At 42.9% G+C, this 22,882-nt stretch overlaps 1 protein-coding gene across 6 annotated transcripts in view; it reads right to left on the minus strand.

Annotated features, from left to right (window-relative positions):
* nox4 (NADPH oxidase 4) overlaps positions 1–22,882 on the minus strand; it is a 215,301-nt gene that overhangs the window by 18,343 nt on the left and 174,076 nt on the right. For all 6 annotated transcript variants that reach the window (XM_078545752.1, XM_078545754.1, XM_078545750.1 and 3 more), the window contains 2 exons: positions 17,522–17,641; positions 5,697–5,805 (listed from right to left, as the gene is read on the minus strand). In XM_078545752.1, coding sequence (XP_078401878.1) covers positions 5,697–5,805; positions 17,522–17,641 — 229 coding nt within the window. The remainder of the gene's footprint in view (positions 1–5,696; positions 5,806–17,521; positions 17,642–22,882) is intronic.

Below are 22,882 nucleotides of genomic sequence, written 5' to 3' on the forward strand. Positions count from 1 at the left end.
CCTCCAACAATGTTTACGTGGGAGGGGAGTGGGGCAGCTCAGTCTCATTCCAGCTACCACTTCTCCTCAAAGAGTCAGCATGGGATCCTTGGGCACCAATAGGGAGGAGAATCAATAGGTGTCCCCCTAGGGCCATCCATCCAGGTGAATCTGGGTGTGTCTGGCCCATCCGAATCCCCTCTTCCTGTGACTTCAGCAGCTCCAGCTTGACAGGCCAAGGAGGACGCCACTGCCTCACAGCAGGATCAAGAAAGCAGGCCAGAGCGCTCCAAGTCTTGGCGCTCCAGAGGACATCCGCCAAGGTCATCACAGACAAGGTGTAGTAGTCAGCAGGCTGCCTCCATCTCCACTGTGAATGTCTGGGAAGCACCAAGATGTGGAGGCAGGGTTAGAAAGGTTAAGAAGATGTAGTTGCACAGCCTGGGCACGGATGTTAATCACTTGCGCATGCTGTTCACTATTGTCAATAAACTCCCAAGGATGTCTCCCAGCCTATGGCTCCTTGTTCTGATGAGCAGTGTTTGTGTCACTCAGATGTGAAACGTTTCTGCACAAGATAAAGGCAGGTGTCTCAGTCCAGGGCCTCTTCCCTGTGCTTTCTGCAGCATCCAGACCAAAGTGATGGTCCAGCCTCACACTCCCTGGACACATTACTGATACCTGCACCTCGATGGTGCTTGTCATTGCTGCCAGAATGTAGTGGGCAAGTGTCACAGAGTTCCGGCATCCTCTCTGTTTGCTCTCAGCACCTTTAAGGTGGGGCTGGCCTCCATCTCTTCAGCATCTGTGACCAGCGACGCTGTGCTCCTGGAGGGCTCAGGTGCTGAAGACGGACAAAGGATCAGATGCTTCTAAAGTTTCATGGCTGCATCTCTATGATATGACCCTGATCACAGAGCACAAATGAGCTGAGCTTGGCCAGACAGGAGTCAGGCATTTTCAGAGGCTATGTGAAGATCTATGGAGTGTCCTTACCGCATGTTGTTATCATCCTCCTCCAACTGAGCAGCTATTGCATCTCCATGACAAGAGCATTGTCACAGAGGGTGTGCACGTTGCCATAAGCCAGACTGGAGTCAAATGTTCACAGATGTAATGCAAGGATCTGTGGGGTCTCCTCACTGCATGTCGTCATCATCCTCCACAAATCTAGCAGCCAAGAGGGCCTCCTGCGCGCTCCTGCCTAGTCTGGCCAATGCAAGGGCCTCATCCGCATCATCACCGCTTTCAAGGACCTCCTCACCCTCTTCCATGTCGGCGTCCTCCTCATCCAAGGAGACCTCCAGCTCCTTCATCACCTCCTCAGCCAGCTCCTCTCCATGTTGCAATGCCAGGTTGTAAAGGGCACAGCAGACGATGACGATCTGTGACACTGTCTATGGACTATATGGCAGGGTTCCACCAGACTGGTCTAGGCACCGGAATGTCATTTTCAGCATCCTAATAGTTTGCTCCACCCAGATATGAGCTGCTGCATGAGCTTCGTTATACTTTCGCTCTGCTGCAGTCTGAGGCTGTCGCACGAGTGTCACCAGCGGCGTCCTCTGTAGGTAGCCCTCGTCTCCGAGGAGTCATCTCTGCTGCTTCTGTGGACCCTGGAAGACATCAGGGACCTGTGACCAACTGAGAATATAGAAGCCGTGCACACTCCCTGGAAACAGTGCACAGACCTGCAGGATGCATTTCTGGTGGTCGCACACCATCTACATATTGAGCGAATGGAATCCCTTGCAGTTGATATAGTTCCCCGCATGTTGTGATGAAGTTCTGAGCGCCACATGAGTGTAGTCGATGGCACCCTGCACCTGCTGGAAACCCAAGATCTGGGCATATCCAATTGCTCTTGCATCCTGACTGTCCTGGTCCCGGGCAAAATGCACAAAGTTGTGAACCTTCGCGAAGATGGCGTCCATGACCTCATGGATGCATTTGTCGGTGGAGGTTTGTGAGATCCCACAGAGGTCACCTGTGGAGCCCTGAAAGGAGCCATTGGCATAAAAATTGAGCGCCACGGTCACTTTCACAGCCATGGCAGTGGATGCCCTCCTCTTCAGCGACACTGGTTCTTGGTCATCTGCAGGAATGACAGGCAGCGTCTACAGACCCTGGGTGTTGTTAAGCACCAACCAGCGATGGCTCACTGTGGCTCTTCGGCACTGTGTGCGGGAGCCCCAGCCGCCCCTTCTTCCCGAGGGTGCTGCTCCTCCCTCTGCGCAGCTAGGTGCCTCTGTCGCTATCCCCTCCATTGTCTTCGCTCTCTGTAAGCCACAAGGCTTACAGCTAGTTCACCAGGCTCCATGATCCTGATGTACTCCTCCTGCAGGATGAAAGAGAGACACGTGGGTTAGCATGGATGTACTAAGAACCTGTCCTGGTTAAGTGTGAAGGTCCCTTAACGTATCACGGAGAGTGCTGGCCACCACTTGGATGGCCAGGGAGTAATGTGCTGCATGTCTGCCTGAAACCCCACCTAACTCTGCCCCACTCCACCCGAGTGATTGGCAGCAGCTTTGCCCATTGGACTGCATGCTGTATTCTCAGCTCAGAGGCAGGCATTCTCCTAACCCATGGTGCAAGGCAGCACTGTTAGCTTGAACCATAGGGGAGATTGGTCCAAACCGGACATTGCAAGGGACTGTGAGCGCCTCCACCAGTGGCTGCTCCATGGCCAGCTGTAGCAAAGAGACTGTACAACATTGTTCTGCAGTCCACTATAACTCTCATTACTTTGCAGTCTGTGCTCGAGGGGTGAAAAGCTCTGGAGCACTTGGTGGCGCTTTGATGCCTCTGCGTTGCTTGAGTGGGCAAATAAGCTAGAAGCCCAACTCCAATCATATGAATGGCTGCATCTAAATTGTCTCTGTTGCTGAGGTATGGTCACTTTATATAAGGTTTCCCTAATGCGTGGCCTTTCCCTCGCCCACCCTATCCCCCACCCCGAATGCTTGTGCACTATATTCAACTGCAAGGCAGCCCTTGGCCTCCCTCCAAGTCACCTAAATCATAAGGCAGCCCTTGTTGACCCCCCACCCCAGTCACCTCAAGCGCAAGGCAGCCCTTGGTCCCCCCCGCCCCAAACATGCCTCAAGCTTGACTTCCAACAGGCAACCCTGGCGTTGCTGTGAACTCACCTCCAAGCTCCCCTCAAAGTGCAGCCCGCCAAGTGCACGTCTTTTATATGCTGTTGTGAAACACATCGGTATGCTTTCTTGCCAACGTGGACGAACGATCCAGTGGGTGGGGGGAGGGGACAATTTCGGCGGGCAAGCCTAATAATGGTATGCAGATGTATTACATTGAGGGTCCCAACGTCCGATAGCAGGAAACGCGACCTGCCGTCGGTGGGGTGAGTGGATGATCACAAACTGGTTTCACGCCGTCGTTAAACCGATCACGTCATATTGTCCGCTCAAACCACCAAACACGCCCAATGCCAGCGGGCACGGAAAATCCCAGCCATAGTGTTTTTACTAGAATTATATTGATAATTTCACTTAGCCTCTCTTTTCTGACAGATCAGCTTTATTGCATGAAGTAAAGTGAATATATGCAACATACTTATAAGTGGAACAATTTATAAACATACACTCGAGCCAATCTTTTCTGACAATAAAGATATTTTATTGAGAAACACTTATAGTGACCTATGCTGTGTTACAATCTACATGGAGACTGATAACTTTTTGAAAAAGCAATCCCCACAAAGACAAAGGAAAGAAAACTGATAGACAAGGTTTGTCTTTTTAGAATTTTTACTATAACAAACTAACTAAAATCAATGTAATTAATTAACAGGCAAAGAATATTTCAAATAAAAAAGTAAATTTCACTTTAAATAGTCTATATAACAAAGATAATTGCCTCAAGTTACAAGAATTCAGAGCAGGAGTAGGCCATTTGGCCCCTCGAGCCTGCTTTGACATTTGATAAGATCATGGCTCATCTGATTATGGTCTCAACTCTACTTTCCTGTGTGTACCCTAAAACCTTTGACTCCCTTCTCAATCAAGAATTTATTCAATTCAGCCTTAAAAATATTCAATGACCCTGCTTCCACTGTTCTCTTGGGAAGAGAATTCAACAGGCTAGCAGCCCTGATAAAAATGTTCTCATCTCAGTCACTGTTATTACTTGCTGTACAAATGTAGCACCATGTGCAATCTAACTGCCCTTTCAGCATGATCTCCACTATGTAGGATCTCTCACTTCCCATTCAATTGTTTCAGCCCTTGAGGTTCATTCACCAACTATTTTTATCCAAGCTCCTCTGACATAGTTACTTACCACTGACAAGACACATTTACCAACTCCCTCTCAGTCAGGTCACAACAGCCTTGATGGCACAGAATCCCCAGAGACTCCCTTCTCTGATGCCTTTAGACAGTCTGGAGGGGCCAGGCACCACTTCAACAGCAGCAATAGGTGTTGTCCAATCCACAATCCCTTACCCTTCCTGTCTTTAGTGTTCTGTCCTTTCCAATTGTATAACACACAGAGTGATACAATCTCTACTCTATTCTCAGAGACCTGCTTCAATGCCAGGATCTGTTTGAAGGTCACTAAACAGAAAACTGTTCCATTCAGAGAGAGACTTGCTTCTTTTCTCTTTGTACAAATTCTCAGTGTTCTGAACTGCCAAACCGGAAAACAACAGGCTGACCCAACCCCACTGCAATTAACTTTCCATTTATTCTTTACTTCTTAACTGTTCTTCCCCGTGGCAACCACAGGTCATGTGGGAATTTTTGGAGCCTAATGATGTCATAATCAGAAAGCCAATTAACTCTCTTTCAAAAATACTTTCCAGCCCAATTTGGTCTTAAAGGGGCATCACACAAAATACAGGCTTTTCACAGCACATGGGTTATCATAGCTGAACTAAGGAAAACATTGCACAGAATGCTAATGAAATAAAGAAAAGTCAGAACTTATGATCAGTTACCAAAACTGATTGTAAGAAGCAGCGTACTCTCAAGGGATCCCCACGGCTATTAGCAAATACAACACATTTAATTCTTTATTTAACTGAGCAAATGATGGACTAAAAATAACAGATGAGTCATTAAATTGTGATTATTTTAGTAAGCCTGTCCTGACAAAATATAAAAAGACACCTTCAAATTAGTACTCAACAGTACTTTACTTACCTCTGGAGTTATTGGTCCCTTTAATACAAAAGTAAGCTTTTGCAATATAAATTGAGGAGATAGCTCAGGTCTGTCCTGTCCTTTTCACAGTCATAGTTTTTATTTTTATTTGGGTGTTTGCCATTTGCTTAGTTTTAAATCAAACTAAAACTACAGTAACTTATAGCGCACCGTGGAATTCTGAAGAAATTTCTTCAGATTTGGAATGAGGCTGCTGTAATATTTAAACACAGGATGTTAAAGTTTGATAAAACATCATACAACACTCTAGTTGGAACAATACCAGTTCCAGCCAAATCCAAACTGCTGGTTAGTCTTTAATCTAGCATGACATGAAATCTCTGAAAACAAATCCAGCTCATGTTCCTCAGAAAAATTGAATAGACTAATGGTAGCCTTTAAAAACTCAGCAGGTCTTTTTCCAGGTAATTCTGTTTTTGTTTTGGATTTCCAGCATCCGCAGTAGTTTTTTGTTTTTATAATGGTAGCCTTTACCCTGCATAGCACAAACAAGGATATCTGTTGCTTGACTTACCCATCTGGTCTTACCTTGTCATGTAAAATACAGAGCAGGTCTGCAAACCAGAGAAAGGATTGAATTTCCTTGCACACCCAAATGAAGTAAAGTCGCCTGAGCTTATATTGTCTCCAATCATCTCTGGAAGAAAAAGGAACAACATTTCTAAAAGCTGCATTAACATCATTATTTCAAATATCCTGTAAATCAGTATTGTCTAAATTGCAGAACATTCAACCCTCATGTCCTGGCAATCTAACCCTGTAAGCCCGAGCAAATTAGTGCTACTTGTCCTTACATTTTACAAAATATTAAAGTGCAGAAGGCCATTCAGCCCATTGTGCCTGTGCCAGCTCTTAGATGAAGCTATCCAATTAGTCACAGTCCCCTGCACTTTGCCCATTGCAGCACATAGTTTCCCTTTTCAAGTATACATTCAATTCAGTCTTGAAAGTTAATATTGAATCTGCTTCCACCACTCTTTTAAACAATGTATTCAAGATCATGATAACTCCATGCATTAAAAAGTTACTTCAACTCCCTTTTGATTTTTTTGCCAATTTTCTTTAATCACTGGTGCATGCCATTTGATTTTTATGGGCCCAGAGGTTAAGAAATTACCGCTGTTAGTGTTAATGCGTCTTTGGTGGATGAATCCCAAATCCAAACATTGAGGCCATTTAGTATAAGTGATTTGAAATAAACATAAGTTAAAATGAACACTAACTGAAACTTGCCTAAATGCAAAGGCTCCATGGTGCGCACCAATGCAGCACATGAAGACAAAAAGTGGCTATGATAAAGAACTGGCTATAGGAAACAAAGTAGCACCTAGTTTATTAGTTAAACAACCAAAATACAATTCCACTAAATAAAGTTCAATTTACAGGTTGAAAAATAATTTATTTTTCTCTTAGCATGCTGAAACCAAAATCTACTTTTATGCATTGTGATTACTTCCTAGGTCAGTGTATTCGACATCTGTTAGAGTTTAATATAGCATTCAGTTTTTTTCTAGATGCCTTTCCATGCTTTAAAGCAGTTCAATCGCTAATCAATAGTTTCAGAGTTTCGTGAGAAGTTTATTCCTGTGGGCTTTAACAGTTTGTTTAACTCTTTTTTTCCTTCAAACTCAAGGGTCTATAAAGAGTTTATAGCTTTCTTTTTTCTCTTCCTCTTTTATATTTCCCACGTATCTTTTATTTTGCGTTTGAGGGGTATGCAGACACTCGAGACTAGGAAGTGCACAAAATTAATGCAGATTGATTTAGTCCAACTTTTTTCTCTCCTGTGGGGAGGTGCCAATTCACTGATAAATTGCCTAAATTCATACTCATTGAGGATTTGAAGGGAACAATCTTGTCATATGATGCAGCATGTTATTCTAATATCCTGTACTACTAAGCTACAATTTTTAAAATAAATAATCCTTAGCAAACTTGTTGCTACAAGTCATGTAATTAAAATGTGCAAAATACTGTAATAAGTACAATTTTGCAAAGTTTATACTTATAAAATAAACAATTTGTTTTTAAACAAAAACATTTTTCAGATATAAACCTAACAATTACTGTTGTCATGAATAGGCAAATTTGAATGAAATTGTATTCCTTTGTTATTTTTACAGAGGTTTTAACCCATTTAAAAGATGCAGGTCAATGTCTGAACTGAACTATTCATCTGCTAATCTCACCAGCAGTAATTGCTAGATTGTCATGTACAGTTCAATACTAAACTATCAAGGACAATACAACCAAAATGGAAGAGTCCAAATGACACCACTAACCATTAGAACAAAGCTTAACTGATTATAACAATATCTAAACAAGAGAAAAGCTTACTGTTTTAATATAATTTCAATGCATTCATTATTTCATAACATATACTCTGTGTAGATACTGCTTTGAAGCTTAATTTTTTGCTGACAACTACTGCATTGCACACAATGCATTATTTTATTGTGCTGGACATCTTTACTGAAGGCTGAATGATTGTGACCACACACTGCATGTTTATTGAGCTGTAATTAATCATTAATCAAGTAAAATCAATCCCATCACATTATTACTTTTTTTTCATGTTTAGCTGATAAGAACTAATCACATGAACAAAATCACTTCTACTGGAGGAATTCAGAGTTTACAGCCAACATGTTGACTTGACTTGAACAAATGAAGCTGGGATGTTGTATGTTATTGTCCAAAAATATTATATCAGCTCCATGTGTAATAGTATGAATTTTCTAAGGGGCATTGAGTAGGTTGCTATTGTTTAAAAAGGAGATTATTATTGGCTACAGTGTGGTAATTATATGGAGTTTGTACTGGAGAAGGGAATTATGAGCTAACAGCTACTAACTTGAATACAAGGAGCTACAACCTGGAAATAGGCCATTCAACCCAAACAATTCATGTCAACATTTAACTTGCATGCAAGCAAATAGTTCTAATCAAATTTACCCAACACATTTCAATAATCCTTCAACTCTTTTTCCTTCCTTTCTTTAATTAAATGTTGAATGCATAAATAATTCTCTCAATTACTAACTTTGGGAATTAACTTCATGGCCTCAAATGTTAAAAGGTTTCTTTTGACCTCCCATTTAATATTTGTATCCATTGCCCATTATTCGAGACCCCTCAACTATGGGGAACAGTCTGCTTCAATCTAACCTGCCTTATCATATTTTTAAATAGTCACATGGTAGTACAGAACTTGAATATTGCTGAAAAGAGACACATGTTGCTGATTGGTTAGCAAGTCAACTCTGATTGGCCGAGGCATTGCCATGAAGAAAGCAACGGGGAGCTATAAGCTCTCTGAGTCAACTTGCCAACCATTAAGCACCCTTTTTTCTTGTTGTATAAATTGTTGTGATGATCGGTTGAAATTTAGCATTCTTACAGTTGTTCTGATGAGTGTAAGACCAAAAGCTTTGACAACCTGTCTCTTTTTTTAGTAATATAATTTTAAACACTTCTATTTTCACTTCAAATTTGCATTTTTCGAATAAAAAGAAACAAGTTCTCAAATTTTCCTTTGTATTTCCTCATACCAGGCAGCACCCTAGTAAATCTCCATTGTGCCTCTCTAAAAGCTCAATACTCAATCAATAGTGTGGGCCCCAATACTGCACAAAATACTCTTGGGCTGTAAAATTGGATGACCCCAAAAATGGATGCAGAGTTTGGAATGCGTGCATAACCCACATCCGTTGCTTCCAATCCACGAAACCCACAAACTTTGTGCTTCCTGCTGATTATGGCCTGCAGGCAATGCTAAGTAGCACATTTTTGAGCGATTGCACACCTCTCTAGAGGCTTACCGGAGCTCAAGACAACTTGCACTACTTAAAGCCAGCCTGCACCTCTTAAAGTGGAGGTATATTTTGGCTGGAGCAGATGCTGCAAGTATCTGACCTGAGAAAGACATAAGGCACAACATGGCAGAAAGTGGGATTCAAGATTTTCTGTTGCTGCACAAGAGGGCTTATTACACAAAGTGGAGACCAGGCAAGATGTCATCTACCTACAAGGGGCCAGGATACTCTCAAGGCAAACTTTGAAAAGGCAGTGGTGCTAGATAGCTATTGTTGTCAGGAGTCTAACCCTGAGGACCTGGATGCAGTGTTGCAAAATATTCAATGACCTCACGAGTGGTCAAGGTCTGTGGATAAATCTTCAAATGCCACAATCTACCAACTGCACTGCTGGCCTCATACACTGCTCAATGCTGCACACTCCATCCCGCCCCATCACTCACCTCCCCATAATATCTACCAATCACAACTTATGCCTAACAGTCATAGTTTCACCTCACCATTACACACTTGGCATTGCTCAAGCTTCATTCCCACATCTCACAGCTTGTATACATTGCCAGCTATTCAACCATGGTAGCCACATCAGCCAAACACATTGTCCTACACTCACTGACACACATTCTCTCTCTTTTCAGACAGGGTGACCACACCTGGAGACAGCAGCAGCTAATCAGCAGGGGCTGGCATGGCTGCATGTCTTTAACCCCATGATGGAGATAGTGGTCACCATCACCGGAGTGGCCATGACTGAGGTGCTGGTCAGTGGCAGGGGAGAAATTATCAAAAATGATGGTATGCCCTACCTAATCTCTTCCTCACACCCTACTTACCCCTCATCTAACAATAGCTTCTATTTACCAGTTGCAAATTACATAGCATGTAGCTCTTGCTGTCCAACCCCTCCGCTCACTAAAACCCTATCTGTTTGATGTTCTCCTTTCTGCCTGTGTCAGGCCGTGGTGGATGAGCAGGAGAAGGCAATGAAGAAGAAACACTGTCATTTGCTTTCTACAGGACCATTAGATGCAGGAGCAGAAGTAGGCCATTTGGCCCATTGAGCCTGCTCTGTCATTCACTGGGATCTGATAATCCTCCACTTTCCTGCCTTTTCCCCATAACCCTTGATTCCCTTACTGATTAAAAATCTGTCTAACTCGGCTTTCAAAATACTTAATAATGCAGACTCTACAGCCTCCTGCATTAAAGAATTCCACAGATTCACTACTCTCAGAGAAGAAATTCCTCCTCACCTCTGTCTTAAATGGGTGACCCCTTACTCTGGGATTATGCCCTCTGATCCGAGATTCTCCCACAAGGTGAAACAACCCCTCAGCATCTGACCTGTCAAGCACCCTAAGAATCTTATATGTTTCAATAAGGTCGCCTCTCATTCTTCTAAACTCTAGAACCAACCTGCTTAACCTCTCCTTGTAAGAAAGTCCCTTCACACCCAGGATCAGCCTAGTGAACCTTCTCTGGACTGCTTCCAATGCCAGTATATCTTTCCTTAGATAAGGGGGCCGAAACTATTCACAGTATTCTAGATGTGGTCTAACTAGTGCCTTGTATAGTTTTAGCAAGACTTCCCTATTTTTATACTCCATTCCCTTTGAAATAAAAGCCAACATTCCATTTGCCTTCGCTATTACCTGCTGAACTTGTATGCTAGTTTTTTGGGATTCATGCACGAGGACTCCCAAATCCTTCTGTGCTGTGGCTTTCTGCAGTCTTTCTTCATTTAAATAATATTCAACTCCTCCATTCTTCCTGCCAAAATGCATAACCTCATATTTTCCCACATTATATTCCATCTGCCTAGTTTTTACCCACTCACTTAACCTGTCTATATCCCTCTGTGGACTCTTTGTGTCATCCTCACCACTTGCCTTCCCACCTATTTTTGTGTCATCTGCAAACTTGGCGATAGTACATTCACTTCCCTCATCCAAGTCACTAATATATATTGTAAATAATTGTGGTCCTAGCACTGATCTGTGGCACTCCACCAGTTACAGATTGCCATCCTGAAAATGCCCCCCTTATCCCAACACTCTGGGCAGAATTTTCTGCCTGCCGGGTGGGTGGGCCCGACCCAATCTCCGGCGGGCGGGGAGCTGATCCCTGCCGGAGAAGCGGGCCATGCCGCCACTTTAAATGGGTGGGCCAATTAAGGCCCGCTCAGCGTGCCGTCCGGCGGGAAGCGCTATGCGCTTCCTGTGCGGGCGGGGGGGATTCCCCAAAAGTGAGTGTGCTCTTTCGCGTATGCATGCGAAAGAGCGCACATCTTCCTGAGGCTAAGTGCTGCCTCAGGGAGATCGCTTACGCTTCTAAAGATATGAAAATTAGAAAAAAAAACTCCCTCACATGTCCCCCTCATGTGACAATGTTCATAATTTACAGAATAAGTTAATTAAACTTTTAAAATCCCTACATGAAACCTCATTCCGCCAGTGGATGAGGTTTCATGTTTTTCTATTGCACGCCGGGGCTCCTGGCCTGCCCGCCAACCTTAAGGTTGGACGGGTAGGTCCTTTAATTGTTTCAATGATCCTGTCAATGGCCTCAATTGGCCATTGACAGGTCGGCGGGCGGACAGCTGATTTGGCTGTGCCCCCACCTTCCTGAAACTTTAAATGGGGTGGGATGACGTCGGGGGTTCCCCCCAACGTCATCCCGCGTCGGCGAGCGGGCCCTGCCCCTGCTTGCCAACGGCAAAATTCTGCCCTCTGTCTTATATTAATTAGCCAATCCCCTATCCATGCTAATATACTACCCCCAACCATGGGCCCTTATCTTATTAAATAGCTTAATGTGCGGTACCTTATCAAATGCCTTTTGGAAATCCAAATATATTACATCTACTGGTTCCCCTTTATCTACCCTGCTTGTTACCTCCTGAAAGAATTCTAATAAATTTGTCAGGCATGATTTCCCCTTCATGAAGCCATGCTGAATCTACTTGATTATATTACGCATTTCTAAATGCTCTGCTATTACATCCTTTATAATAGACTCTTGCATTTTCCCAATGACAGATGTTAAGCTAACTGGTCTACAGTTTACCTGTTCTTTTGTCTCCCTCCCTTTTTGAATAAGGGTGTCATTGGCAGTTTCTCAATCTTCTAGGACTTTTCCAGAATCTAAGGATTCTTGGAAGATTACTACCAGTGCATCCACTATTTGTATAGCTACTTCCTTTAATATACTAGGATGCAACCCATCAGGTCCAGGGTACTTGTCAGCCTTTAGCCCTAATAGTTTCCCAAGAACTTCTTCTCTAGTGATAGTTATTGTATTTATTTCCTCCCCCCTCTTTTGCCTCTTGACTATTTAGCATTTTTGGAATGCAATTAGTGTCTTCTACTGTGAAGGCCAATGCAAAGTATTTATTCAATTCCTCTGCCATTTCCTGGTTCCCCATTATTATTTCCCCAGCCTCATTCTCTAAGGGGCCTATGTTTATTTTGGCCTCTCTTTTCCTTTTTATATGTGTAAAGAAGCTCTTACTGTCCGTTTCTATATTACTTACTAGTTTATCCTCAAAGTTTATTTTCTCCCTCTTTATTACATTTTTTGGTCATCTTTTGTGGTTTTTAAAACTTTCACAATTCTCTAGCTTACCACTAATCTTTGCCACATTGTATGCTTTTTCTTTCAATTTGATTCTATCCTCAACTTCCTTGGTTAACCATGGTCCATTTATCCCCTTCCTAGAATCCTTCTTTCTCACTGGGATATATCTTTGTTGTGAGCCATGAACTATTTCCTTAAACATCTGCCATTATTTACCAACCGTCTTTTCTGCTAAAATTCTGCTAAAAAAACAAGGTTGGCATAGGTGCCAGTTTGCCCAAGGGCAAGGCTGCACAACATTCTGCTGCAAGGACTCAAATGATCATGTTGGTGGGATGGAGAAGAAGGTGGCTGATGGGTATGCACACTGAAAGGCTTGGTGTGCTGGCAGGTTTGCCAGGAAGCCTGTCAGTCAATGTCAAGGAAAATGCAGGAATCCAGCACCAATTTGGCACAGGGCTTTGTGCACAATTTGGAGCCCATCCTCTCCAGCGTGATGGCCAAGTCCATGAGGACATTTGCAGATCCAATCTTAATGCAGGGTCTCAGCTTCCATTGTAGCACAAGCAGAGGCCAACCAATCTCTGGGTGTGGCACAGGAAGCTGAGACTGAAGTCATACAAGCTCAGACTGCTGCCATTGTTGTTGCGGATGCCAAAAGTAGTCCAGTAATCTGTCTTGTAATACATTGATGGAATTGCTAAAACACCGCCCCTGGGGATTCGAAGTGGCATAATGGAGCATGACCCTTTGTCCTCTCTCAACTTGGCAGCCTTGATCATCCAATCACTGGCTTTCCACCAGTGCCTTTGCTGTTGCCTCTCAACCAGCCTAGATGGCCACCTCACATGCCAAGATGGTTGAGTTCAAAGCTGGGCCTTCTAGGCCCAGAGCTACTCGAGGTCATGCTCCAAGGCTATATGCAGTCTCCTTCCTTGCAAGTCAGCAATCTTCTAACAACCATGTTGTAGCACTTGGGTAACCCTGGATAGAAGCACAAGAACAGGCAAAGGCACATGAAAGACAGGCACTAGGGGATGCACAAGGGTGATTATTTCACATTGGCATGTTTTGATTTATGAATTTGGTTTGAAATATTTATTTTTTGGTGGCTTTTATTTTTGCATTGTGACCAAGAGGACACTGTGATGGTCAATGACGGAGGGAAGATAAGATGTGGGACAGCTGAGGGTTGGGAAATTGGGTTGCATTCATTGGTATCTCAGTTGGATGTTAACAGATGGACAGCCTAAGCATGACTTTGTTGGTTTCTTCCTCCCTGCCTCCTCAGTTGGTTATTGTGTACCTGATGGCAAGACCTTCATGGTGCTGAGGTTTGCAGCATGCAGCAGACCACCAAGAGTCTTGAATGCATAATGCTAGTGCTGCAGGTCTCCTCCAGCACAGCCCAGGCAGCAGAAGCAATGTATAAGCGCTCCAATGGTCTGCTTGATCACATTCCATGTGGCAAAGCGGCTTGCGTTTCTGCATGCTGCCCACATGTGCAATCACGAATCATGTCATCAAAGGATAGTTGTTATTGCCCATCTGTTTTGCTCTTGTGGCTCAAATGCAGATGGCACAGCAATCTGCCATAGAATGGAAACATCAAAACTGGTGCCAGAATAATGGGAATTGACCTCCATACGGTCACATTCCAGCTAGGCTTTGAGGGAGCGGAATCCATTTCAGTTGTGATACATCTCCGAGTTGACATGGGCTGCCCGCAACACCATCTGCCGTACAGTCAGTTGCTACCTACATCATGGGAAATTCTATAATCCTGACAAAGCCAATCTCTGACAAGAGAGAATGAAATATATTCAGCTTTCTTTACATACAGAACCTCAGTAGCCTTCCTTAATCAACAGTGGGTGACTAACTGGGGGATGTTGCACATATCTCCTGCAACAGTCTGGAAGGAGCCAGGCACATAAATGTTCATGGCCATGTTCACCTTCACATCCAATGCTCTGACGATGCAGTTGTGACTGCAGCAAGTGGAAGTTTGCAATAAGGATCTTCTTAGTGAAGCAGAGACATCATTGAACAGAAACTGTTCCTCACTGAGATTCAGATGGGGGAATTGCTCCCCGAATACTCTGGGCAGAAATGGTCTCTTATTGAGAGGCCTTTCCCTGTGCTGCCCCCTTCCCCACTCCCATCCTCTCTTTCAACAGTTTGTTCTGCTCTGTGTCACTCTGCTCAATCTCTCTCTAATGTTGTACACCTTAGGGGTGCAAACTACTGCACCTACATCTGGAATCAAGTGCTTTGTGGCGAATCCTTGAAGTTAAAACAAAATCCTATAGCATCTGCCATACCACTCTCTGTAGCCCTCTGCAACTTTAAACAAGTCTGGAAACCACCAAACACTTCTACAACTGCAGCAACAGCCAGTAGAAAGCAATCAGCAACTAGTGTCCTTCTTGCTGCTGAATGCATGTTCAGCTGTGCGTTTTTAAGAGATGGCATTACCTGGAGCATTGAGCTCCAAAATGGCAGCACTGGTGTCAAATCATCAATCATCAGTTGATCAACACTGATTAAAATCACAGTCTTCCGACTCTGTACACTTCCGGCGGATGCTACCTACACAGCACATTAATGACTTCATTAAAATGACATCAGTGCAGCAAGCACCAGACGTCTGCAACGTGGATGTCATTGTGGAAGCAACACGGCACACCTTGCCTTGCACCAAAAACTGTGGGGTACAAGCTGAATTTCAGGGCCTCGAGATCTTAAAAGTTATATACAGCCTTATCCTTACCTCTTAGTTTTTAGATTTCATATCTCTTGTGATAAATCTCAAGAGGCAAAATCACCTTTCTGTCCCATATTCCAACACTCAGCAGTCATCAATTTAGCCACGGTGCAGTCCACCACTTATTTCTCATGTTTATAATATAGAATTCTCACAGGACTTAACCTGGATTTTTTTATTCAGCAGATGTTTCAGGCATAAATATTACTCTCTCACCCATTACACAAATGTGAAAGTTCCAGAGCCATTTTTTGAATAATTATATTTCCCTCAGCAATTTTAATACTCAATTTATCTATCCATTACTAAAATGTAATAAAATTCATTCATATCAAAGCAACTCATGCGTCTCAATTTATTGATGGATGTTTGCACGGAACTCATTTTCTTTTAAATAAAGCATTGCTCTCTAATTGTTTCGCTCATTTTTCTTCTCTCTGGTCTAACAGTCACATACCATTTAGAGACAAAAGGGTGAATGAAAGACCTCTTCCTTGATGCCCAATTTTACTGCTCTTCAGCTTGCTATTAGATGGTATGCAAAAGCTGTCTGTTCATAATGCTACATTTGCTATAACCTAAATGGGAGAACAGTGACTAAACAGAGTGGCATTTTAAACCTGCACCCTACTTAATTGTTGCTTATTCAACAATCCAACATTGTATCCATTCAAGCAAGCAATTTTAAATTTCTTGATTTTTGAATGCAATATATTAGTATGTACAGAATCATGCAGCACAAAAGGAAGCCATTCAGCCCATCATGTCTGTGCAAACTCTTTGAAAGAGCTATCCAACTAATTCCACTCTATTGCTCTTTCCCCATGGTCCTAGTAAATGTTTCCTTTTCAAGTATATATCCAGTTCTCTTTTGAAAGTTACAGTTGAATCTATTTCCACTGCCATTTCCAATGCATTCAACATCATAATAATTCACTGCATTAGCAAACTCTCCTCACATGTTCCCTGGAATTACCTTAAATCTGTATCGTCTGGTTATCAACATTTCTGCCAGTGGAGCTTGGAAAACAAGTAGTCTATTTTGCCAGAGGAACCCTTGCTTTGATGAATTTAGTTTGATCGGGATTTTTATTTTTTAATTCTTTAAACTCATCATATCATGTGTCTGTATGGCAGAATGAAATACTTTCACTCAGCTTCAGCATTAAACAGTGCTGGGTCAGGTAATTGCCTTTATGTTAATTATTGTACAATAGGTTTGCACACACTATTAACTGGATTGAGTCCATCAGAACTGTTTTTACTTAAGACACCCCCTAGATCTAACAGAGAAGATGTTTCCATTTCAATAATTTGGCATGCAGTTCTGCCAGGGTTCATTGGTGGCAGAAGTAGTTAATTGAACAACTTTGCCTTTAGACTTATGCATTGCTATGTTTGAGTATAAAGGTTCACACACTTGCAGTATTGACAATAAAGAAGGCAAATCATGTCATTATCCCACACATCCTGGTAACTAGGTGGAGAAAATCTTGCCCCCACACCCATACATTCCAAAGGAAGCAACTCTAATTAGATTACAAGTTTTGAGCCAGGAAGTCAAAGTCAATTCTTTATCTTTTGCACTTTATTAGTTTGTGTATTTGTTGCAGCATAATTTATCTGCGTCAGCAGAGTTTTTACCATATGTTCTTAGCTAGGAAAGCCCAATATGCAGTGCCAGATTCTGGTGTATCCAATAATAACCTAGTCAAATATGTGTAACCAGTCCTTGTCTATAGTATGAACAGCCTGAAACAGAAACAAATATTGCCTGTTCCTTGCATTTGATACCAGTATCTGGAGAATGAATCTGGTGAATGAGTATACCTGCAAACTTTTTGGTGGCACTTTTGATTGTAAAACAAAAACTGTGTAATCTGAAAATTTTCATAAATGCAACCGATTTGGTTGCAAGATTAGGAAAAAGAGCTTCCCCACAATAAAGCATAAACAGAGAAAGCGCTGACCTCGATATCCTTATAGCCACAATGAAGAAGAGTGAATGTAAATTTAATAAGCAGTTTAAGTGAACAAGTGAATTAAATTGAATGTTTTCTCTTAAAACACACTTGGTTGATAGCTCAATATTATTTCCATTTCCTCACTTGGTAGCTAGAACTAACAAAATGCTTCCTTACTCATGAATATAAATTAACCATATGAACAAACTGTCAGAAAGAAAATGCACGTACAATAGTGTGTTTAGTACTGAAGCAAAAGGGGTCACTCCAATACCACCGGCCACACAAAGGCTAACCTCATAGTTGAAGACTTCCTCTGACGGACTCCCAAATGGACCATCAATGTATAACCTGTTAAAAGAAAACCAAATCAATTTTTCTCCATAATCAGTGAACAGCCATAAAAAAGATTTTAATTCAACTAAAGCACATCGGGATTGGAATACCTGAACTCAATAACTTTTTGCTTGTTATTTTATTTTCTTAAAAATAAAATAAACCTCGACATGTTGCTATTACAATTCATGGTTCTTACCAATAGATGATCTTCATACCCAATGTAAAAATTTAAAAAAAAATCTTCCATAGACAAGTCTGAGTTTCTGTAAACCTAAACTTGACCTTTGTCTGGGTTTGAGATAGTTCACCCTAGGTGAACACTGACCCCTTTTACCACTGCAGTGTGCATGAGAAATAGTATAACCCAGCTACCTTTCCCTTGTAGAAAATACCATGCCGACATGTTGCTCTGAAAAGAGCTGGTGTACTGACTGTACTTTACAAGTTGTTTCTTTTTAACTTCAGGCCTGATCTGAAGCCCCTAGCAGACAAATTGGGCTCATCATAATTTTGAGGCGCAGAAGAATCTAGCGCCAGGGGTAAGCGTGAAAAAAAGGGGTTGGATTTGATGGATGCGTCAGGGGTCTTGCCTGCCAGCTGGAGATCCGCATTACCTCCTCTGGGAAGGCTCACCTTTATTAATTGTCCCCCGCTCAGGCGGCAGGCCTTCACTGGGATCAAGGACCCTAGGGCATGGCACTAGGAATGAAGGGCATGGCATTAGGAAGTTCTGAGGAACAAAGGGACCTTGGTGTGTGTGTCCATAGATCTCTGAAGGCGGAGGGGCACGTTAGCGGGGTGGTGAAAAAGGTATAAGGGACACTTGCCTATATCAATCGAGGCATAGATTACAAAGTAGGGAGGTCATGTTGGAGTTGTATAGAACCTTGGTGAGGCCACAGCTGGAGTACTGTGTACAGTTCTGGTCGCCACATTATAGGAAGGATGTGATTGCACTGGAGGGGGTGCAGAGGAGATTCACCAGGATGTTGCCTGGGATGAAACATTTAAGTTATGAAGAGAGGTTGGATAGACTTGGGTTGTTTTATTTTCATTGGAGCAAAGAAGACTGAAGGGCGACCTGATCGAGGTGTACAAGATTATGAGGGGCATGGACAGGCTGAATAGGGAGCAGCTGTTCCCCTTAGTTGAAGGGTCAGTCACAAGGGGACATAAGTTCAAGGTGAGGGGTAGGAGGCTTAGGGGGGATGTGAGGAAAAACTTTTTTACCCAGCGGGTGGTGACGGTCTGGAATGCACTGGCTGGGAGGGTGGCGGAGGCGGGTTGCCTCACATCCTTTAAAAAGTACCTGGATGAGCACTTGGCACGTCATAACATTCAAGGCTATGGGCCAAGTGCTGGTAAATGGGATTAGGTAGGTAGGTCAGGTGTTTCTCGTGTGTCGGTGCAGACTAGATGGGCCGAAGGCCCTCTTCTGCACTGTGATTCTGTGATGGGGGCAGAAATCCCGCCTACTGAGAGCTGCCAGCCAGCAGCTCTTTTGCTCATTAGCTTCAGCATGCAAGCGCTGGCTGTTGCCAGAACGACAGCCACCTGAGGTCAGGATTGAGGAGCAATCCAGGCCAGAGACATGTTATGGTTTCTCGGAGTGGGAATCATGAGGGAGTGTGTGTGGGGATTTAGCATCAAGGGCTGTGGTGTGGCTCTCAGCAGACCCCTCTTTGCAATGTTGGATCCCTTGATCCCTGAGTGCCTTTCAATGAGGGACCCCCACCTCCTCACCTGGGAGACCACAAGCAGCCTGAACAGGTTTACTTGTCATGCTCCCTGCGTGGTCACAGGCCTGCCAGCTACTGAGTGAATATCAACAGTGGTGGGATGCGGCTCTTAAGTGGTCATTAATTGGCCACTTAAGGGCCGCAATGGCAATGGGGCAGTAAGTCCAACCACTGGCCTTCCCGCCCTGGACTTAATTTTGGCAGAGGCAGGAATGTGGCAGGGTGCTCACATTCTACCATCCTGCCTGATTAAATGCCCACCCTGCTTACAAACTCACCACGAAGGATGGCATAAAATTCCACCCCAGATGTCCGAGGCTGAACTGAAATTGGGCCTCATCAGCATGTTTGTGGTGGTGACCTGCAGATGCCAACTGAGCGTTAAGACTCACCTTAACAGAATCCACAATGCCAACTTCAGTCTAGGTGTTAGCAGCCCTCATGTAAGTCCCGAAAAGAGTGGGGAGGAGTGAAAGAGGACAGGAGTAGGTTGAAAATGCTTACTCTCTCTCATGTGTGATAGTTCAACACTATTTGTTTTTCCTCACTTAGCTGCCAGGGAGAATAAGCAAACTCTTAATTACTCATTTAACCCTGTCAACTATTTCATTAATGTTTCTGAATCTGTGTGCAATTTGGATGGCACATTTCTTATATTAGAACAGTAACTACAATTCAATAGTACTTCATTGGTTGCAAAGCACTTCGGAATATACTGAGATCATGAAGGTGCTACATTAATGCAACTTCTTTCTTTCTATGCAGATTAATAATGAACAAAACTGTCAAGTAGTGCTGTGGAACATTAATGTTTAGAAGTATATTGTATGCTAATGGCCTCCACTGGTTAGGATCTAGAAGGAGAAAAAAATGAGTAGCTATACCGACAAATTTCCAAGAAGGGGGTTGCATAAACAGGTATTAAGCCCCTCATTAGCATATGTATTAGAGGTAATGCCTGTTTTTGGTGGCCATGAGGGACATGTGGGTATCACTTGAGCTAGTGCGGTGTCAGATGCATTTCAGACATTCTTTGGGCATGAGGCACAGTATCCGGAAATTTATTTATGCTTTTTTATCCAAACTCTGACAACAGAAGGCTTACTTCCCCTTCATATTTTCCATGTCTCTCTTCTTTTTTACCTTTTCCATGGGTAGGTTTTAAATCTTTAGCTCAGTTGTGTCAAACATCAAATGAGCAAAACGCATACCAATTTCCTTCCAGTATGTCCAAATAATTTATCACTGAAGATGCCTCACTAAGTGTTAACAGGACAGATCAGATTATGGAAATTGAGTGTGACACCAATGTTTTAGCTATAAACTTGTTCATTATTTCTTTAATTCTTCTCAACATTGCTTGGCTGAGGTGACCTGTTGTATCAGTTAATAATCATACATCCTTTCTACGTTTGTCTGTTTGCCCTTTCCCAGGCCTTCCTAATTCTATTAATATGCTTGGTGCTTGGTGATCAAATATGTAGGCAAATTACTGCTTGTAAGAACAAGAGGGCAATAATAGTAGGAGACTGCAACTATCCTAATATCAACTGGGATTCAAACGATATAAGGGGCACTGAGGGAGAAAAATTCATGCAGTGTGTCCAGGAAAATTTTTTCAACCAATTAACGAGAGGAGATGCAATTCTAGACCTAGTCTTGGGGAATGAAGAAGGGCAAGTGCATGAAGTGACAGTTGGCGACCATATCGGGGACAGTGATCACAATTCAGTTAGATTTAGCATTACCATGGAAAAGGGCAGAAATAAGGCAGGAGTAAAAGTCTTGAACTGGGGGAAGGCAAATTTTGCAGAAATGTGAAGGGACTTGGCTGAGGTGGACTGGACAGCACTGCTGGAGGATAAAACAGTGGAAAACCAGTGGGAAGCACTAAAAAGCGAGATCCTAATTGTACAAAGTAGACACGACCCCTACAAAAATAAGAGTGGTACTGCCAAATCTAAACCCCCCTGGTTGTCTAGAGGAATGCAGGGGAAGATCAAACAGAAAAAGAAAGCGTACAATAGGCACAAAGAACTAAACACTGCAGATAGCCTAGACGAGTATAGGAAGTGCAGGGACGAAGTGAAAAAGGAAATAAGGAAATCAAAGAGAAGGCATGAAAAAAGATTAGCAAGTAAATTTAAAGATAACCCAAAGATGTTTTACCAATACATTAACGCTAAAAGGTTAGTTAAGGAAAAAATGGGATCTATCAGAGATGAAGATGGAAACTTGTGTGTAGATGCAGAGGCTGTGGGAAAGGTTTTGAATGAATATTTTGTCTCCGTGTTTACAAATGAAAGGAAGGATGTAGATATAGTAGTCCAGGAGGAACACCTCGAGATATTGGACGGGATGGTCATAAAGAGAGAGGAAGTGCTCGAAGGGTTGAAATCCTTGAAAGTTGATAAGTCACCAGGGCCAGATGGATTGTTTCCGAGGCTGCTGAAGGAAGTCAGGGAGGAGATAGCAGATGCTCTGAGGATGATTTTCCAATCTTCACTAGATACAGGGGAGGTCCTGGAGGACTGGAGAAATGCAAACGTAATTCCATTGTTTAAAAAGAAATCAAAGGAAATGCCAAACAATTATAGGCCAAGTTAGTCTTATGTCTGTGGTGAGCAAATTAGTAAAATCAATTCTGAGAGATAGAATTAACTGTCATGTGGAACGGCATGGACTAGTCAGGGATGGTCGGCATGGATTTGTTAAAGGAAGGTCTTGCCTCACAAACTTGATTGAATTCTTTGAGGAAGTGACAAGAAGGGTGGATGAAGGTAGTGCAGTGGATGTTGTGTACGTGGATTTTAGCAAGGCAGTTGACAAGGTCCCACATGGCAGATTGGTCAGGAAAGTAAAAGCCCATGGGATTCAGGGTAATGTGGCAAACTGGATAAAAGGTTGGCTTTGTAACAGGAGACAAAGGGTAATGGTCGATGGATGCCCTTGCAATGGAAAGTTGTCTCAAGTGGTGTTCCACAGGGCTCAGTGTTGGGACCCTTGCTGTTTGTGTTATATATTAACGATTTGGATGTGAACGTGGGGGGCACGATTGGGAAATTTGCAGATGACACAAAGATTGGCCGAGCAGTGGATAGTGTAGAGGATAGCCATAATCTCCAAAATGATACAGATGGGTTGGCGAAGTGGGCGGTAAAGTGGCAGATGGATTTTAACATAGAAAAGTGTGAGGTCATACATTTAGGTCAAACAGTAACAGGGATTACACAATAAATGGGAATATACTAAGAGGGTTAGATGAACTGAGAGATCTTGGCGTACAAGTACACAGGTCCCTGAAGGCAGCAGTTCAAATAGACAAGGTTGTAAAGAAGGCATATGGAATGCTCTCCTTCATTGGCAGAGGTATAGAATATAAAGGTAAGGATATAATGTTGGAATTGTATAAAACACTGGTGAGGCCACAACTGGAGTATTGTGTGCAGTTTGGGTCACCACATTACAGGAAGGACGTAATAGCTCTGGAGAGAGTGCGGACGAGGTTTACAAG

The sequence above is a fragment of the Cetorhinus maximus genome, chromosome 7 (assembly GCF_964194155.1).
Source record: "Cetorhinus maximus chromosome 7, sCetMax3.hap1.1, whole genome shotgun sequence".
Classification (NCBI taxonomy): domain Eukaryota; kingdom Metazoa; phylum Chordata; class Chondrichthyes; order Lamniformes; family Cetorhinidae; genus Cetorhinus; species Cetorhinus maximus.